Raw genomic sequence first — 16,616 nt, forward strand, 5'->3', positions numbered from 1 at the left:
ATGCCAAGCAGAAGTCCTTGGAATGATAAAGATCTGCCTTCATGAGGGGGAATTGAAACAACTAGTCTCTGATCAGATGTTTCATCTCTGTCACAGATCTGTTTGCCACCACATATAATTCCAAGCTAGAAAGTTTCTGACAAGCAATCTTTCAGAAGTCATGAAGATGTTGTTCTGATTGATGTCTTTCTGTACTACTGATCCTAAGATCTCAAACTAAGACAGTTTGGAAAACAGCTTCTATAATCCCACACTGACCTAGAAGATACTGAATTGTTACAGTTAAATTCATCTTGCCAATAACTCTTCTCCCTCCTCCCCCAGTAAAATAACCAACCATTACTGCAATAACCTCTTCTGCAGATGGGCTGCTGCTGAGAGGAGGAATCTAAACATATAAATTCTCTGACGGAGTATTACTTACTCTGCAGTCAGCCAGAAAAGGATCTATAAGGTCAGCGTGTAGCCAAGTGAATGATTTTTCTTTCTACAATTCACAGAGGAGTTAAAAACAATAAATCCCCCTATGCTCTTTATTTTGGTCTAGCTGACAGAACTTTCTATTCTGCCCTTCAAATAAGGTTTATTATATTTTGCTGATGTCCCATTTGAGCATTCTACAAATGGACTGAAAAGTTTAAAACAAAGGAAGCATCAATTTTAATATTGAATGTCCAAAAAGACTTAAACTGAGTTTCATCATAAACACCATTTCACCATCTTGGGATTTAAGACTCTTCCACAGATCAAAAACCCCCTTCATGTCCACAATGATTTAAGTTCATCTTTCTCTCCTGGAAAACAGGATTCATAGTAACTATAACCTCTGCTAGAAGGTTGGGGAGCTGCAACCAATAACACTGCCTCATCAATTTTCCCATTGTTTCCCCATCTTACAAAATATAAAGCTTGCATAAAACTAGACCCAATATTCTTCATTTGGGAAGTATCTTATTTTATTTAAAGATTGAAATGCAATTATACTAAATAGTTTTTTGTGGGTTTTTTTGTTTTGTTTTGTTAATTTTTAAATTCTGACACAAGTGCCTGAATAGTGAAGGATATGATCTCATACTAGACAATCCTTCCAGAATGGAGTGGAATGAAACTATTTTGTTTTAAGACATCTGCTAAGGAAATGCCAGCTTCCTTGTCTGTGTACTAAGAAAATAGTGATCCAAGTCACAGTAATGCAAATGTTTAATCTCAGTCCAGTCATTGCCTCACTTGCTCTGTTTCCTTAATAACAGAAAGGACATTATGAACTTATTGTCCATCAAATGAAAAAAAAAAACTGTCGTGTATCAGAAGGAAAGGATTTGGCTTTAGATCCATCAGCCACAAGGCACTGCTTGTTAAAGTTATAGCTATGCCAAGGAGCTATGTCGCACCAGGGGAAAAAATCAGAGCTACTGTTGGATGTTCTTTCATCTACACTATTGATTTATCTTACCCAAATATGTAATTGTGGTATGAAGAATAGAACCCAAGACCAAAGTCATTTTTGAAAGTTTGAATGAAAACAGAACAATTAATTTTAGCACTGAGCTTTTCAAGATCACCCCACATTGGTTCAGTGTTCTTTGTGGCTCTAAGCTCCGTGACATACTTTGGAATTGAATCAAATCTTTTCCAGTACCCAGAGGTGTTTGAATCTGTGGTATTTACCATATATACTCGTTCATAAGCCGAATATTTTTGGTAAAAAAGTGACACGTGAAAGAGCGGGGGTCGGCTTATAAACGGGTCTACACCAAAATTTGATGATTTTAAACTATGGAATCATTGAATTGAATATCGAATACATTGTCGTTTTGTTTACCTGGAGCGTTCACAGGCACGGAACCCCTCAGCTCCCTGTGGCCACGGTTCGCCGTTCCCAGCCAATGGGAGCTGCGGGAAGTGCAGCTCCCATTGGCTGGGAACGGCGAACCGCGGCCACAGGGAGCTGAGGGGTTCCGTGCCTGTGAACGCTCCAGGTAAACAAAACATCCCGACCTGCCAGCGGCTTACCCTGACGGGCTGGGAGCCAAAGTTTTCCAACCCCTGAAATACAGGGTCAGCTTATGAAAGGGTCATACAGTTTTTGCTATTTTTACTTCTCCATCTTGAGGGGTCAGCTTATAAACAAACAGGCTAATGAACGAGTATATACGGTAATTCATACTCCATTTCTGTTTTTTGCATTCATATGTCTAGTTTAGACTCCCAGCTTCAGTGTTAAATTGCTTAGTCTTAGGAAAATAATACTATTAATAGTTGTATAGTTGTTATAACAGAATAACAAACAAAAAATCAGCAAAGCCTTTATTTATCAAGCAGAACTCCAACACTATTATCTAGGGCCAGATTTTGACCTCCTTACACCAAAATCAGTGGGACTTCTTGAGGAGTAAGGTTCATCTCACTGTGAGTAAGGGTGGCAGAAATGGCCTATAGTCATTAAATCCATTCAGATTGTGTGTGTGTGTGTCCTTATCATATGCACCTGATATTTCATTTGACAATGTTTACTTTTATCCCAAAATGCATTTCCTTTGTATTTATCATTCAGAACGGAATTAATTTGCAATTGAATTTAAAAAATGCTTTCCGATCTCTGTAGAAATATGCTATTTATGCAGAGGTGTGGGGATTATATGTCAATTTCTGTAAACTCAGAGCAGAACTTTGAAAATATCTTAATATGTTAAATTTTCTGAGGTTTTATATTGGGCATTTTGTTAGCCATCTGCACTAATCAGTTTCAGAGCCTGCATATCTGAGAACAGAAAGAGAGATCTCTTATATGTTCAACAAAATACAAGGGCACACATGTATGGAATAAGTCTGCTTTTAATGAGTCTTTTTAAAGCAAAAGTGGTGGAATGGCAGGCTAGGATAGACATCATTGATTCCTGGCCATCCAAAAAAGGATACTTGACCTAGCTTTACTTAGACCTTAATATAACAGGAACCACTTAGATGATGAGAGACTAGTTATAGGTTTACACTGTGGTTGAGATCCTCAGCCCTGCTGTGGTTCTTTTATGCCAGGAAAAAGGGCCAAAACAGCATAAAAGGAACCCTAAAAGCTCTGTATGTAGTCAGGGGAGGATTCCTTGGTCACAGGCACTTCATAAGATTTCCATGAGGCTGCCTTCCAAGGACTCCCTTGTAAGCTCTAGCACAGGGGATGTGCTGGGGGCAGGATGGGCATGTTAGGGACAATGTTGCAATGCACAGCACTCTGGGGATTCGAGGCTGTGCTGTGGCCCACCCTTGGGGCAATCTGGGGAAAATGTGTAGTTTAGACAGACACCAAGGGCTATCTAAGGTACACTGTGGGCCTTCCCTCCCTGAGAGCAACCCAGGATCAGAAGGGCAGAAAGATGGCTTAAAGCTACCGTAGTCCTGTCTACCCTAGATTGGGAGTTTTAGAACAGAATCTCACCCTATCTGCAGAAACAGAACTATGACCTTTTTGTTCATTTACAACTGATGTACTTCCAGTCTCAGTGTGTTATAAATCCAAGTGCTGCATAATAAGTTATCTATATTATTTTCAGTCTTTACAATGGAGCGAATGTTATTTACATTTTTCCAAATATAAGTACTTCGTTTTTGTTGTGCAGAAAAGCTTTTGCCTTAATTAGTATTGCTTTCAGTTGAGCTAGCAAGTGCAGGGAGAATATATATATTTTTTCACTTGGACTAGTTCATTCAAAGTTGAGAAACCATTTAGGAGTTGAAAAAGCAGAAAAGCTTGTTTACCTCTTCCAGTCTATGAATAAAAACCAGCTGGCGAGGATGAGATCTACTAATTCTAAAAACTTGAAGGACATAGGATAGATTTTCAAAGGTATTTAGTCACCTAAAAATGCAGAGGCACCTAATGGGATTTTCAGAAATGCTTAAGTAGGTCCAGTGCCTACCTCTCATTGATTTCAGTGGGAATTGGGCATGTAAACTGCTCAGGCACTTTTGAAAATCTTTGTCTCTAAATACCTTTTTCTGGTCACCATGGGCCAGGTTTTCAATCTGTCAAGTCATTAACTACATTTAATATTTCCTTTTGTTTTAATAAATCAGTTTTAAATTAAACTGCTGGTTTTTGTTCATTTTTAATTTAATTCCAATTTCTGTCCAAATGCAGCTTGACACAAAGCATGAGTAAGACATTATCATCTAGTAAATAGGAAATACATCATTTCTAACATAATAAAAATCTGAAAAAATAAGAATCTGAATAAATGTATTTTGAGCCATATAATTGCTTAAATAAATGTGTATAGATACAGTTTGTCCTGCTGATTAGCAAAAAGTAGTACCAAATCGAGTATAAAGACCATATTTAGTTGCAAATCAACATGTTTTAATGATTATATCAACCAATGAGAATGAATCTTTCTTTAGGAAAATAACTAAAAAGGTACAAATGTGAAACAAGATTGAAATCAATTATTTAAATCAAGATTTCCTGCTTGTTGATTTAAATCATGATTAAAATCACTTTGATGTAAATCAGTCCCTCCTAGTTTGTCAGAACTTTAGTGTTCCCTTAAAATATTTTGTGTTTTGATATTTTGTGATTTTCATACTGCTTTGTTCTGGTGGATATTGAACTACTTTGTTAAACTGTTATTCTGTCGTTTTAGGAGGTAACACAGACATTACTGGAAGACTTGCATATTTACCATGAGAATTATTTCACAGTTCTGAGATGTCTTCATGTTTTCACAACTTCCCTTCCAAAGTACCCTTTGGGCAAACAGGTGAAGTACCATCATTCCCTGGACCTCTCTTGTTTCATGGTTGACATCTTTACAAATTTGAAGTCCACTCCTTCCTTCCCTCTCCACTCCTCTTTTCCTCCATGCCCTTCCCACATACAGTCAGATATTTTTGTCTTTATTATGGACTGGGGGAACAGCACATCATTTCTTTAACAATGCCTGTAATACTTTGTTGTGAGTAAACAGCAGAGGGCTTGTAGGGAGAAGCAGATGCACAGAACAGCCAGTGCCTGTGTGATGTTTGGCTTTTATGCATCTGGATTTCTCATATGTAGTACAGACAATTTTCCATTCCTCCTATCATCAATCAACTGGTTGCCTAATGGTTAGATTCAGATGAGAATTAACATCCTTTTGGCAGGAACAACATAGCAGTGATGGGACAGTCATGGGTATTCTTAGTAGTTAGTTGTATATTGACTTGCGTTAGAGCTCTGGTATGACCAAACTCAACTTCTCATACCAAGCAGTTATTTTTGTCCCACATTCTCCTATTAATGCTGCAGAACATTCCATGATGTGCATTTCCACATTGATTCTAGATGTATCAGATACATTGTTACTAGATGTGGATCTTAGCTGTGAATTCACTCTGAATTTTCCTAATGTTTGGGAATGTGGAATGTTTGAATCAGAGGTTTTGATTCAGGTTCATTTCTAATCCCTGCATTCCCATCACCTGAATGGACCCTGTTAAAACATAGTCTGAGCGGCAAGCATATTCTTGCCACACTGAGGGCCTAGTCCCAAGAGATGCTGAATGCCTTCACCTCAAATTGCAGTCAGTGAGAGTTGAGAGCACTCAGCTCCTCACAGGATCACTCTTTGAATGAGTCAGTCATTGTTTTGAAAAGTGAATGTAAAACTAACCCATTACTTGTTTTGTAAAACATTGTATTCCTTTTACTCATATACTGGTTCATAGATCAGAGAGCTGCACTGTGCATGTTTGGGAAAGAGAGTGTGGGAAACAGAAGAATATGGGTCAGCTGTTCAGTTACTAAGGTAATCTTTCTCCTTTCCGTTTTCTTGTTTTGTTTTAGACATGTAGAATATCTTCCATCTGTTTCTCTAGAACTTTACATTTAGAACTGTGCTGGACAAGAAGTTTTGCAATGGACTAGATTGATTGATTGAAAATATAATTGGCTATCATTTTTAATTTGCATGCCTGTTCTTTTGAGTGGAACCGCCAGAAGCTATCTGAGGCTAGATTCTGATATCTTTCCCTCATGCTGATTACTCCCTGAGTAGTCCTACTGAAGTCATTGAGACTACTGAACCTGAATGAGAGTATCAGAATCTGGACTTTGGTAATTTGTTTGGAATATTTGTTTAAATGATGGTGTTCTTTTTTTATTAGATCTTCATAATTTGATTAATAAAATTGTTGCACTCTTTTGTGATACTCTTTTGTTAACAGTCAAGAAACATTATCAGTGTTGTTTGCAGTGATATTGTAGCCATGTTGGTCCCAGAATATTAGAGAGAAAAGGTGGGTGAGGTCATATCTTTTATTGTACCAACTTCTGTTGGTGAAAGAGAGAAGTGTTTGAGCTACGCTACCCTTCTGCCAGTTCAAGTCAGCAGCAGCAAGGACCAGGTTCAATATCTGGGGATTCCTCTTAATACTACAAAACAGAACTAGTTCTAGCCCCCACCCAATAATCTGTGAAAATAGAACACCATCCCTGGGCATCTCTAAGAGGCAGTCCTTCCCCACTGTCAATCACTGAGCCTGTGTATAACAAAAGAAAACTTTTATTAAAAGGGAAAGGGAACCCAGCATTAATCTGGGAAAACACTTCAACCATGATTCAAAAGCATGTAACCGGAAGCAAACACCCACCCCACAGTACATTGGGCAGCGTCCTTTGCCTCAGTATCCCACCTGGTGGTATGAAAGTCCAATGAACGAATGGGCCTTTAACATGCCACTCCCCTTTCCCTCCGCTGCACCTCACTCACAGTGGTTGTGCTTGGTCACTGAAGACCTAGAGTTCACAGGTGCTTTCACATGGCTTCACTTCCCAGCGCTGAAAGGATGCTGCTGCTGCTACCTCTACAACTGTCTCACTGTTGCCGATTCCCCCGGTGCAGGACTGGGATCTTGTGGGGTCCTGCAGGGTCCGCTGCCATAATAATGGGAGCGGGACAGGAGTCGGATTAAAAATAGTCACGTGTAGGGCTCTAGCTCTCACCTCTGCCACTGTTATCTCTGCTGCTGCTCAGCTCTGCCACTTATCACTGCTGCTGCTTGCTGCTCACTGCCACTTCTGCTATGTTCTGAGGCTCCATCATTTAGCCCAGCTCTTAGTGATTTCACTGGGTAACGGGAAATCTAAAGAACTCTCTGTAGCTTGAAAGCTAGTCTCTTTCACAACAGAAGTTGGTACAATAAAAGATATTACCTCATCCACCTTGTCTCCCAGTGTTGGCAAGCCAAATGCTCTGAAAGTTACAATAATGTGTTCCAAGTGACCTGCTTACAGCTTTATTATTTTTCTTCATAGAATGCTTTACAGATTTGCATTTCATCCTTAGGATGGCCCCTACATAATATTTTCTTTAGCATTGTAATTGCAGTAAAGGTTCCACCAAATCAAGTTTTCCTGTTGACTAGCAGTGTTTAAAATAGAAACAATATCAAAGCCAATTTTTGAAAAGATATGATGTGGTTGCCACTTTACAGTTACAAACATTTGTGAAAATTTTCTCTATGATGGCAGGTGATCAGGTGCAAATATCATGAAATGCTCAGTTAATAGGATTTCATGTTGCTGGCATACAAGAAAGGAGCAGATAGGCACAGAGTTGGGGTAATGGGGAATCCTTCGAGGGCTCTGTGCATTTCCACTTATGGGATTTGGCACCTCTGACATGGAGCTATGAACTGCATAGAAAAGTCATGTATTTTGAGGGGTGCAAGAGTGCTCTCCCACTAGGATGATGTCCTTGCTTCTCTCTATACATTGGAGTGACACAGTTCCTTTGCTGCCTCTGCAGAGAGCTGAATGGAACTCTCTCATGTCCACAAGCTAGTTAGCTTTTTACTATTAGTTACTGTAGGGATCAGAGTATTGGCGGTCATGCCTTGTAGTCAGTCAGGAGCCAGGAACTGGAACCAGCGGTTGGAGCTTGAGACAGAGAGTCCAAAGTCAAGTGAAGGAGTGAAGTCAGAGTCAGACTAAGGATGAGCCAGGGGCCAACCTGGAGTTGGAGTAAGGAGTTAAACCAGGGGGCAAAGCTGGCATTGGATAGGGTGGAGGAGCAGGGACTTGGAGCAAGAAAAGTGGGAACCGGGAACAAAGGCGGATCTGGGATAAGGTGGACAGGAACAGGCAGAAGTATAGAGCACGGGAGTCAAGCAAGAAGGCAGGGTCCGAAGTGGCAGGCAGAGATCCACCTAGTTGCTTGGACGACTTCTTATGCCTTCTTCTGGCTTAAGTAGTGCATGTGAGCCAATTGGTGGGGCCAGATGATTCACCCAATCAGGAACTTCATGGGCAGAACCTTTGGTGAGCTAGAGCTCCTTTAGCCCCCTTCTCTGCTGGTTCCAGTGAGCTGCTGGGTGGTGGCCCAGTGGTGAGATCTGTCATCCCTCATAGTTACTTCATTAGAGTTCTATAGTATAGTTAGAGTATCTGGAGCCACTTGCCTCGGGTTATCTCTGAGCTATGCTGGGTCCCAAACTTCAGAGAGGGTTCAGCCATCTTTCTGAGACGAGATGCACACATTTGGTGTCTAGTATGCCTGGGAGAGGCTCACATAGAGTCTCAATGCACTATTTATTTGCCATTTCTTCACCCCTCAGATAAGGAAGTTCAGAGACTTAAGACTGCAACTGCATTTGACTGCCTTAAACCTTCAACTGGACTGTTCTAAAACTCCTTTTTTGAGTTGTGAGGTCTGTCTCTGTGCTGAGGTCTTCTGTGAAGAATCCTGAAACACACCTTTCTGCCCTTAGTGTCGGCCCCCAGCTCCATCAAAACAGACTACTCTAGCAACACCGTTACGTCCACGCTGCTGTTGGCACTGAAAACTCACACACAGCACCATTAGAGTTGACACCAGTTGGTTCCAAGAGTGAGAGAAGCGCTTCCAGATCTGCTTGTAACCTGTTCTTGGGAAGTGAAAGGAAAAGAGGAAGCATTGATTCACAAAAGGAGCCTAAGGAAAAAAAGAGGAGGTGGTATTGCTTTCCTCCTCCTCTGTTGCTTGTCACCTCCTTACCAGTCTCATCACTGCACTTGGCACACACGTCTCCTCAACTTGAGGTTCTGTACTTGAGTGATTTAGTCATCTCAGCGGTGCACATCTCTCTAACACAGTTGATTTCCCATCTCATGACTGAGGGACCTCTTTCAAAGCTTTTGGCTTGTCTCTGCTGCTTGAAATATTTGTCATTGGTATAGATCCAGAATGCCCTTGAGGAGCATGGGATTCCCTCTAAACTGACCACGCAAGCTCTTACAGTTTGCTCCTGAGAGCCTTAGCTATCTTCCCTTGCTGAAAGTTCCATTTCCCTGGAAAGATGCCAGGTCCCCTGTTAATGTGGCTGTGCCTTCAGGACTCAGTGAAGGCTTTGCTCAGTGCTGTCAAAACCAACATGGCACCTATTTCAGCACTGGTGATAACGCTGACACCAGTGCCCCTTGCAGCACTGGAGGCACCTCCATTGGTGCCAAGAGCTTTCCCAGCACTGGTCTTCTCAGGCACCACTGCCTTCATGTTTCAATAAGCACAGATCTGACCAGTGCCATCAGTGCTGGCACAAGCATCATTGCCTCCTCAAAGAGTGACACGTGTATAACGACTGGGAGGAGAGTCCTTCACAGGAAGTGCAGCAGTCACCAATCAAAGAATATACTGATGGTATGTCCTTTAAGGATCAAATTGGGACTTCATTTGTCTCCCCTGCAAATGAATAGAAGCAATTTCAGGAGCTGGTGGGGAGGATGGCTATTACCCTGCAGTTACAGATGGGAGTTTTGGCACCAGACACATCTGATCCTCTTTGTAATATCATGGAATGGCAGACAAAAGGCAAGATCACACTTCCTGTTCTCCGAGGACTACTCAGTCCAGCAAAGGACATTTGGCACTCTCCTGTGTCCTCACCACCGGTATATTTGGAGCAGGGGGGGCTAATTGTATGTATCCTGTACAATTGGAGGCACACTTTCTTTTTTTTTAATTTATTTATTAATTGTTACAACATTCCTTGGCTGATTATCCATGTCAGTGTCTGCAGCCCAGGAATTATTTAAAAGTAACAGGGCATCCTTGTGTGTTCCCTTGGCTAGAAAAGGGAATAGACTGGATGCTATTGTAGAAAAGGTCTATTCTTCTACTTCTGTGGGTTTCCATGTGGCAAATTATCAAGCTGTCATGTCCTGATATAACTGTGTTATGGCTTTCCATTAACTCTATACTGGACTCCTTATTGGACGAACAGAAGGAAGCAGCTAAGAGCTTAGGCTGTCCTCAGCATGTCTTGCTATGAAATCTATTGCTTGAGCTATTGGTTAGGTGATATTTAGAGTTTCCAACTAACATTATGTGATTTGGCAGAGCTCAGTTGCCTTGAGATCCGCCACAGTGTTACAGTTACACTGGCGTCCTCACTCCCAAACTATGTGGGAGAGACGCACACACTTAGGGAAGATCTTCTGAATTTGTGATAGTTTTATTAGCAGACTCAGCAATATCACAAACACTACAACGAAGCAAAGTAGATAGAGATAATACAAGCATCAGAACTTGCATATTCACATAATCATCTGCTGGGGATCCCCATAGAAGCTAGAATGACCCATGAGTGGTCCTTGGCTGACAGGTTCTAGGAAGTCACCCAGGATCACCCATGGGCGAGTGCCACTTTTTATCAGAGCTTATGGCTCACAGAAACCCCCTTGGGAGCTGCCACTTGATGTGCCAAGACTACTTCTGCCCCTGCTTTCCTGCCCTGCCAGCCTGGGACTTCGGTGCCCTGCCTGGTTTGAGCCAGACCCGCTAGCCTACTGCAAACCCAGACCCAGGTCTGAACCATGTCCCCTAACAGCTGCAGGCTTACCTGAAAGCAGCTAACAGAAGTGTTCTTGTCTTTAACACTCAGATGCCCAACTCCCAATGGGGTCTAAAACCCAAATAAATTTGTTTTACCCTATATAAAGCTTATACAGGGTAAACTTATGAATTGTTTGCCTTCTATAACACTGACAGAGATGCACAGCTGTTTGACTCCCCCCCCCCCCCCCCCGTATTAATACATACTCTGGGTTAATTAATAAGTAAAAAGTGATTTTATTAAATACAGAAAGTAGGATTTAAGTGGTTCCAAGTAGTAATAGACAGAACAAAGTGAATTACCAAGCAAAATAAAATAAAACACGCAAGTCTAAGTCTAATACAGTAATACAACTGAGTACAGGTGAAAATCTCACCCTGAGAGATGTTTCAATAAGTCTCTTTCACAGACTACAAAAAGAACAGGAGTACTTGTGGCCCACGAAAGCTTATGCTCAAATAAATTTGTTAGTCTCTAAGGTGCCACAAGTACTCCTGTTCTTTTTGCAGATACAGACTAACACGGCTGCTACTCTGAAACCTTTCACAGACTGGACGCCTTCCTAGTCTGGGCACAGTCTTTTCCCCGGTATAGCCCTTGTTCCAGCTCAGGTGGTAGCTAGGGGATTCCTCATGATGGCTGCTTCCCTTTGTTCTCTTCCATCCATTTATATATCTTTTGCATAAGGCGGGAATCCTTTGTCCCTCTCTGGGTTCCCACCCCCCCTTCTCAAAGGAAAGACACCAGGTTAAAGATAGATTCCAGTTCAGGTGACATGATCACATGTCACTGCAAGACTTCATTACCCACTTGCCAGCACACAGGTATACAGGAAGACTTACAGGTAAAACAGAGCCATCTGCATTCAATTGTCCTGGTTAATGGGAGTCATCAAGATTCCAAACCAGCATTAATGGCCCACACTTTGCATAATTACAATAGGCCCTCAAAGTTATATTTCATATTTCTAGTTTCAGATACAAGGGTGGTACATTTATATGAATAGGATGATCACACTCAGTAGATTATAAGCTTTGTAATGATACCTTACAAGAGACCTTTTGTATAAAGCATATTCCAATTACATTAGCATATTTTTATAAAATCATATAGAGTGCAACATCACAATGCTGATGCCCACTATGTCTAATGCATATTCAGTAGGGATTTTAGCCTCTTTTCTTTATCTGTATTTCCTCACCCTACTAATGTTGGGGTGCCCTTCTCCTATAGGTTACTGGGTCTTTCACTTTGAGCTTATTAGCATATATATCATTTAGTTACCTTGGCGTTGTTGTAGGCACATCAGCAGAAGTCCAACCTTAAAATATCTAAAGCTGGCATCTTGTGGTTATCTGTCAGCAGTTTAGCAACACTTGCTTATATAACAGCATTCTGTCTTGTGATATAGGGTCGTTTACTGGTTAGTTGGGTATATCAAGTGTTTAAGCCTTGGACCTTAGTTTGGCTTAGCTATTGTCTCTACAGGCTTGAGAATGTAGGGTTTTACATTACTCCACACCTGTACCTTAGTGTATGCCCATATATTTATAACAACCTAGCTGGATACAAGTCACCTCCTCTCCCCTCGATGGGGTGATTGCTAATGAACCCTATCACACTGCTATTTAGGGTCTTAACAACATATACCATCCATATGGAGACACTGTATTGGCTGTCCTGGATGAATAGAAGCATAGGAATGTTCATGTACCTGGTATACTGCTGCTGGTTGCCTGGACACACACTATGGTTCCTTAGTTTGGGTTACCTGAGGTTAATTGGTCACCTCCTGCGAGATAATAGGATTCTGAATGGAGACAATCTGGGGTTGGTTTTCTAGGGGAGGTGTTTGGGGAAGTGCTTAATACCCTTTGTTTAGACCTCTGATTTTACAATGCTTACAACACAATACAACATTCAGTCCAATCTCCATCCATAGAGGTACAGTTAACACCTAATCACCTCCATCCATTAACCTGGTGAGCATTTGTCCTGCCTCGGTTACTTCATTACTAATTTTTATCAAGTATGAATCTTTATACTCATATTAACTAGCTTAAATTTAAATTAAGAAGGGCAATATGAAGCTGCAACATTGGCGTGTTCTGTCGGACTAGATCCTCATATTCTGGTTTAGCAGTGAAAACTGTTTCATTTTTAAAAACAGGTACTGGGGAAACTGCCATATGCCCAATTAAAATATGCACCTTTGGATAAAAACAGAATTTTGGGGGGTTTGGCTACACTACCACACGGGGTCAATCTAAGATATGCAACTTCAGCTACATGAATAGTGTAGCTGAAGTCGACATACTTAGATCTACTTACTGTGGTGTCTTTGCTGTGGTAAGTCGACAGCTGACGCTCTCCTGTTGACTCCGCTTGCACTTCTCGTTCTGGTGGAGTACCGGAGTCGATAGGAGAGCGCTCAGCGGTCGATTTATCATGTCGACCCCAGCTGGATCGATCGCTGCCGGCCGATTTGGCGGATAGTGTAGACAAGCCCTTAGTCATGACCTTGCACTCTGACCAGGATAATATTTTTGATGGTTGGTCACTACACAATATTGGCCATCTCCACCAGAGGTCACCCTTTCTGTGGGAGCTTGGTCATCTTAACAGGGGATGACGACGCTGATGATTGGTTCCATAGTTGGTACCCTTCCTTCTGGCCACACAGCAGCATGTCTGCCACAAACACACATCTGCAGATGTACTGATGCCTTTTGTCAGAGCAACAGGCAATTCATGGAACTTTCTAGGTTTGGGTGCCTTGATGATAGACCACCAGAGGAGGTACATTTATTTGTTCCTCGTAGATGTTGCCTTCTAGGTGACCTTTTGAGTCCTTACCTACCAATTGTCTTAAAAATAAAAAATCCTCATCTGGATCAAACACAGGCATCGAGACTGTAAAGGAGACATAAGGATTTTGATATGATGCAATTTTTTTGTTAAATAACACAAGTCGATTAGAATGCTGTATCACAGTATTACCATATTTCTGATTTACCCCAATGACAATTTTTGACAAGAATTTAAACAATTAGCTTTTCTCCCTGTGGTTTTAAAAACATTTTGCACAATACCAGTTTAGCAGCTGCTCATCCTTGGCTAAATCTGTGACCTTTCCTAGTTCCAAGAACTGCAATGCGCTGCTGATGGTATTAATACATATTCACTGTATGCTGAACAAATAATTTCCTTTCCCATATACTGATACCTTTCCTGATCATTATTGTTTAATTGACCGATTAATTTTAATTTGAGTTTCATTAAACAGTCTATCTTTTTCACGAATATTATCTGCTACAAATCTTTCCTTGTTTGATTAATCTTTTATCCCTTGCAGCACTGGATTGACACCCTGTCCCTGTAATACATAATGTGTCTCTTAACTTTTTCAACATCCACCTGATTCCAAATTGACATTCCATTTCCAAATAACCCTGACACAGTTTTTATGATCCCCAAAGGATCAGTTCCCCTTTTTTTCCCTAGGGATACATAACTTATGCTTGGCATGGATTTCCAAATTTGTAATATCCTGCACCCATTGTTGATAAGCAGTGACCTTATCCACAAGGAGTAATGAAAAGAAAGAGGACACTTTGGAGTCTTTCCAATAACTGAATTTACCCACGTGCCACTTAACACATTTAACACAACAGGAACATACATAAATTGAACCTGATTGATTAATACCTCTGCTATAGGTGTAGCCGCCTTCCCTCCCTCCCCCACAGAGTTATTGATCAGGGGAAAGATCTATTTCCAGTTTACCTAAGGTGACATGTTTACATCCACTAGCTCATAGCTAAGGGTCACACTTTTGCCTATTAGGCCCGTTACAATTTGATAGGACTTGCTAGGAGTAGGCTCCCTTGATTGGCTACTGGAGTAGGGGAAATGATTTGACCAGGACCCCCTTCAGTTACATATCTTTCTTGTACATGAATTGACACTTTGTGTAAGGCTAATGCAGTCCCATTATGCCAGGTTATAAACTTAGTACTGTTCATCTTGGTAGTTAGTCTTCCCCGAATTCAGGTATAGTGTCATCCGGGGGTGAGATCATACTGCTCCGAGGATGCCACCAGTGCAGCATCAGGTGTTCTTACAGCGGACTGCTGTTGTCAGCTCCAGACCACCGTTACTACAGTGTTAGGGTTTACACTGTCTGGAGTTTTTACCTGAAAGTCCATTTTCTCTATTTCTACTATATGGGAATCAAGTACTGGAGATCGAGAGTCTTCAGTCAGCTTGGCTGGATACTGTGCATTCTGCAGACCAGGTGCCCCAAAGGCCTGGGCTTGCATCAGATTAATTGTGAGGACATTAAAGCTGCTGCAGAGGACAAACAGCATTTTGCTGTGTGCTTGTTCCAACTTGGCTTCTGAGGATTTTGAATTGTTGGACACCTGCAAAGGAGAGGTCTTTTTTCCTGGTACAACTTTAATTGATTAGCATGGTAAAACTTTATTTAATTTGTGTGTATTAGTAGTTACTTGAATTTTCTATACAGATAAATCAGCTTGTTACGGTGATACGGTTTTAACCACCTGTGGTAGCAACCATGCTCCTGATATTTTATACGAAAAGAGCATGACTTGGTTACCAACTTTCCAATTTTTTTAATTTTATTAAAATAGGCCAGTTCTAACCACTACATACCAATGCATCTTGCATATATGGTTGTGCAAGGATTGCAGGTATGTATCCATTTTAATTTTCTTAATTTGGGAGTCACTGGTTTGCCATAGAAGGTGCTTAAATAATATTATTTCTCTTCTGACCATCACCTTAAAAGGTGATTGGCCAGTTGAGGCAATGGAAGTTATTCTAAAAGCCATTAAGATTGTGGGAATTAAAACTTTCTAATTTGCTATTGGCATTTACCAACTTTTAATTTGATAAATTGATCCTTTCCACAGTCCCTGAAAACTGTGGCTAATGAAGGACGGGGTCTGTTCTACCAGAGCCTTAACCACTTTTCTGAAAAAGAAATCCACTACTACTAGCAAAAACTATTTTTTGGATAGGAGATAATGGCCCTACAAAAGTAATTTTGGAAGGTTAATTGGTTCCTTGCTGCCAAATTGTCTTAAAATATTTTTATTTTCCTTTTATAGGGCTTTAAATCAAGGACTAATTCTTTGACTTTTCTTAATTGAAAGAATTGGACGGGAGTGACAGGCTGACTCACAAATGTGTTTACATCACAACGTGTTTACATTATGCCCCCCTTGCACTCCTTTTTGGCTAATAAATTACTTTTATTGTTTTGGATGTACAAAGGGTCCATTTACAAAGACCTTTTACCTTGCAAACAAAGGGGTTTGCTGGGTAAGAGGTGAAAACACTAATTTAAAATAAGAGTGCCATACTTGAGGGGTGAACCATTTGAGGAGGTGAACCCTCAAACCCAGTACCCATATATCTGTAGCAACATAGCTGGCTACACACCTCAAACTCTGCTGCCAGAGCCATGGCCACTGCCATAGCTCTAAGGAGGTATTAATGACTTAGATCATTAGGCCTTGCTATTGCAAAAATGTAATTTGTAAAATCAAAATGGCTTGAGAATTTAAAAATTGAACAGTAACAGATGGTGAACCTGGTGATATTCTGAACAAAAAGAGCCCTCAACCACGCTTGTAGCTGTTTCCATTCTTTCACACTGACTCAACAGATAGTCTAGGCTTCAGGAGACTATCCTAGAATATTATTATATAGATACTTTTAGATTTAATTTGTATTTGATGTTT

The 16,616-nt window shown here is 40.9% G+C and overlaps 1 protein-coding gene across 1 annotated transcript in view; it reads left to right on the plus strand.

Moving 5' to 3' along the window:
• ORC3 (origin recognition complex subunit 3) overlaps window positions 1-16,616 on the plus strand; it is a 75,568-nt gene that overhangs the window by 39,648 nt on the left and 19,304 nt on the right. The window contains exons 12-13 of the mRNA XM_065400753.1: window positions 4,638-4,754; window positions 5,701-5,780. Coding sequence (XP_065256825.1) covers window positions 4,638-4,754; window positions 5,701-5,780 — 197 coding nt within the window. The remainder of the gene's footprint in view (window positions 1-4,637; window positions 4,755-5,700; window positions 5,781-16,616) is intronic.

This window comes from Emys orbicularis, chromosome 3, assembly GCF_028017835.1.
Source record: "Emys orbicularis isolate rEmyOrb1 chromosome 3, rEmyOrb1.hap1, whole genome shotgun sequence".
Lineage (NCBI taxonomy): Eukaryota > Metazoa > Chordata > Testudines > Emydidae > Emys > Emys orbicularis.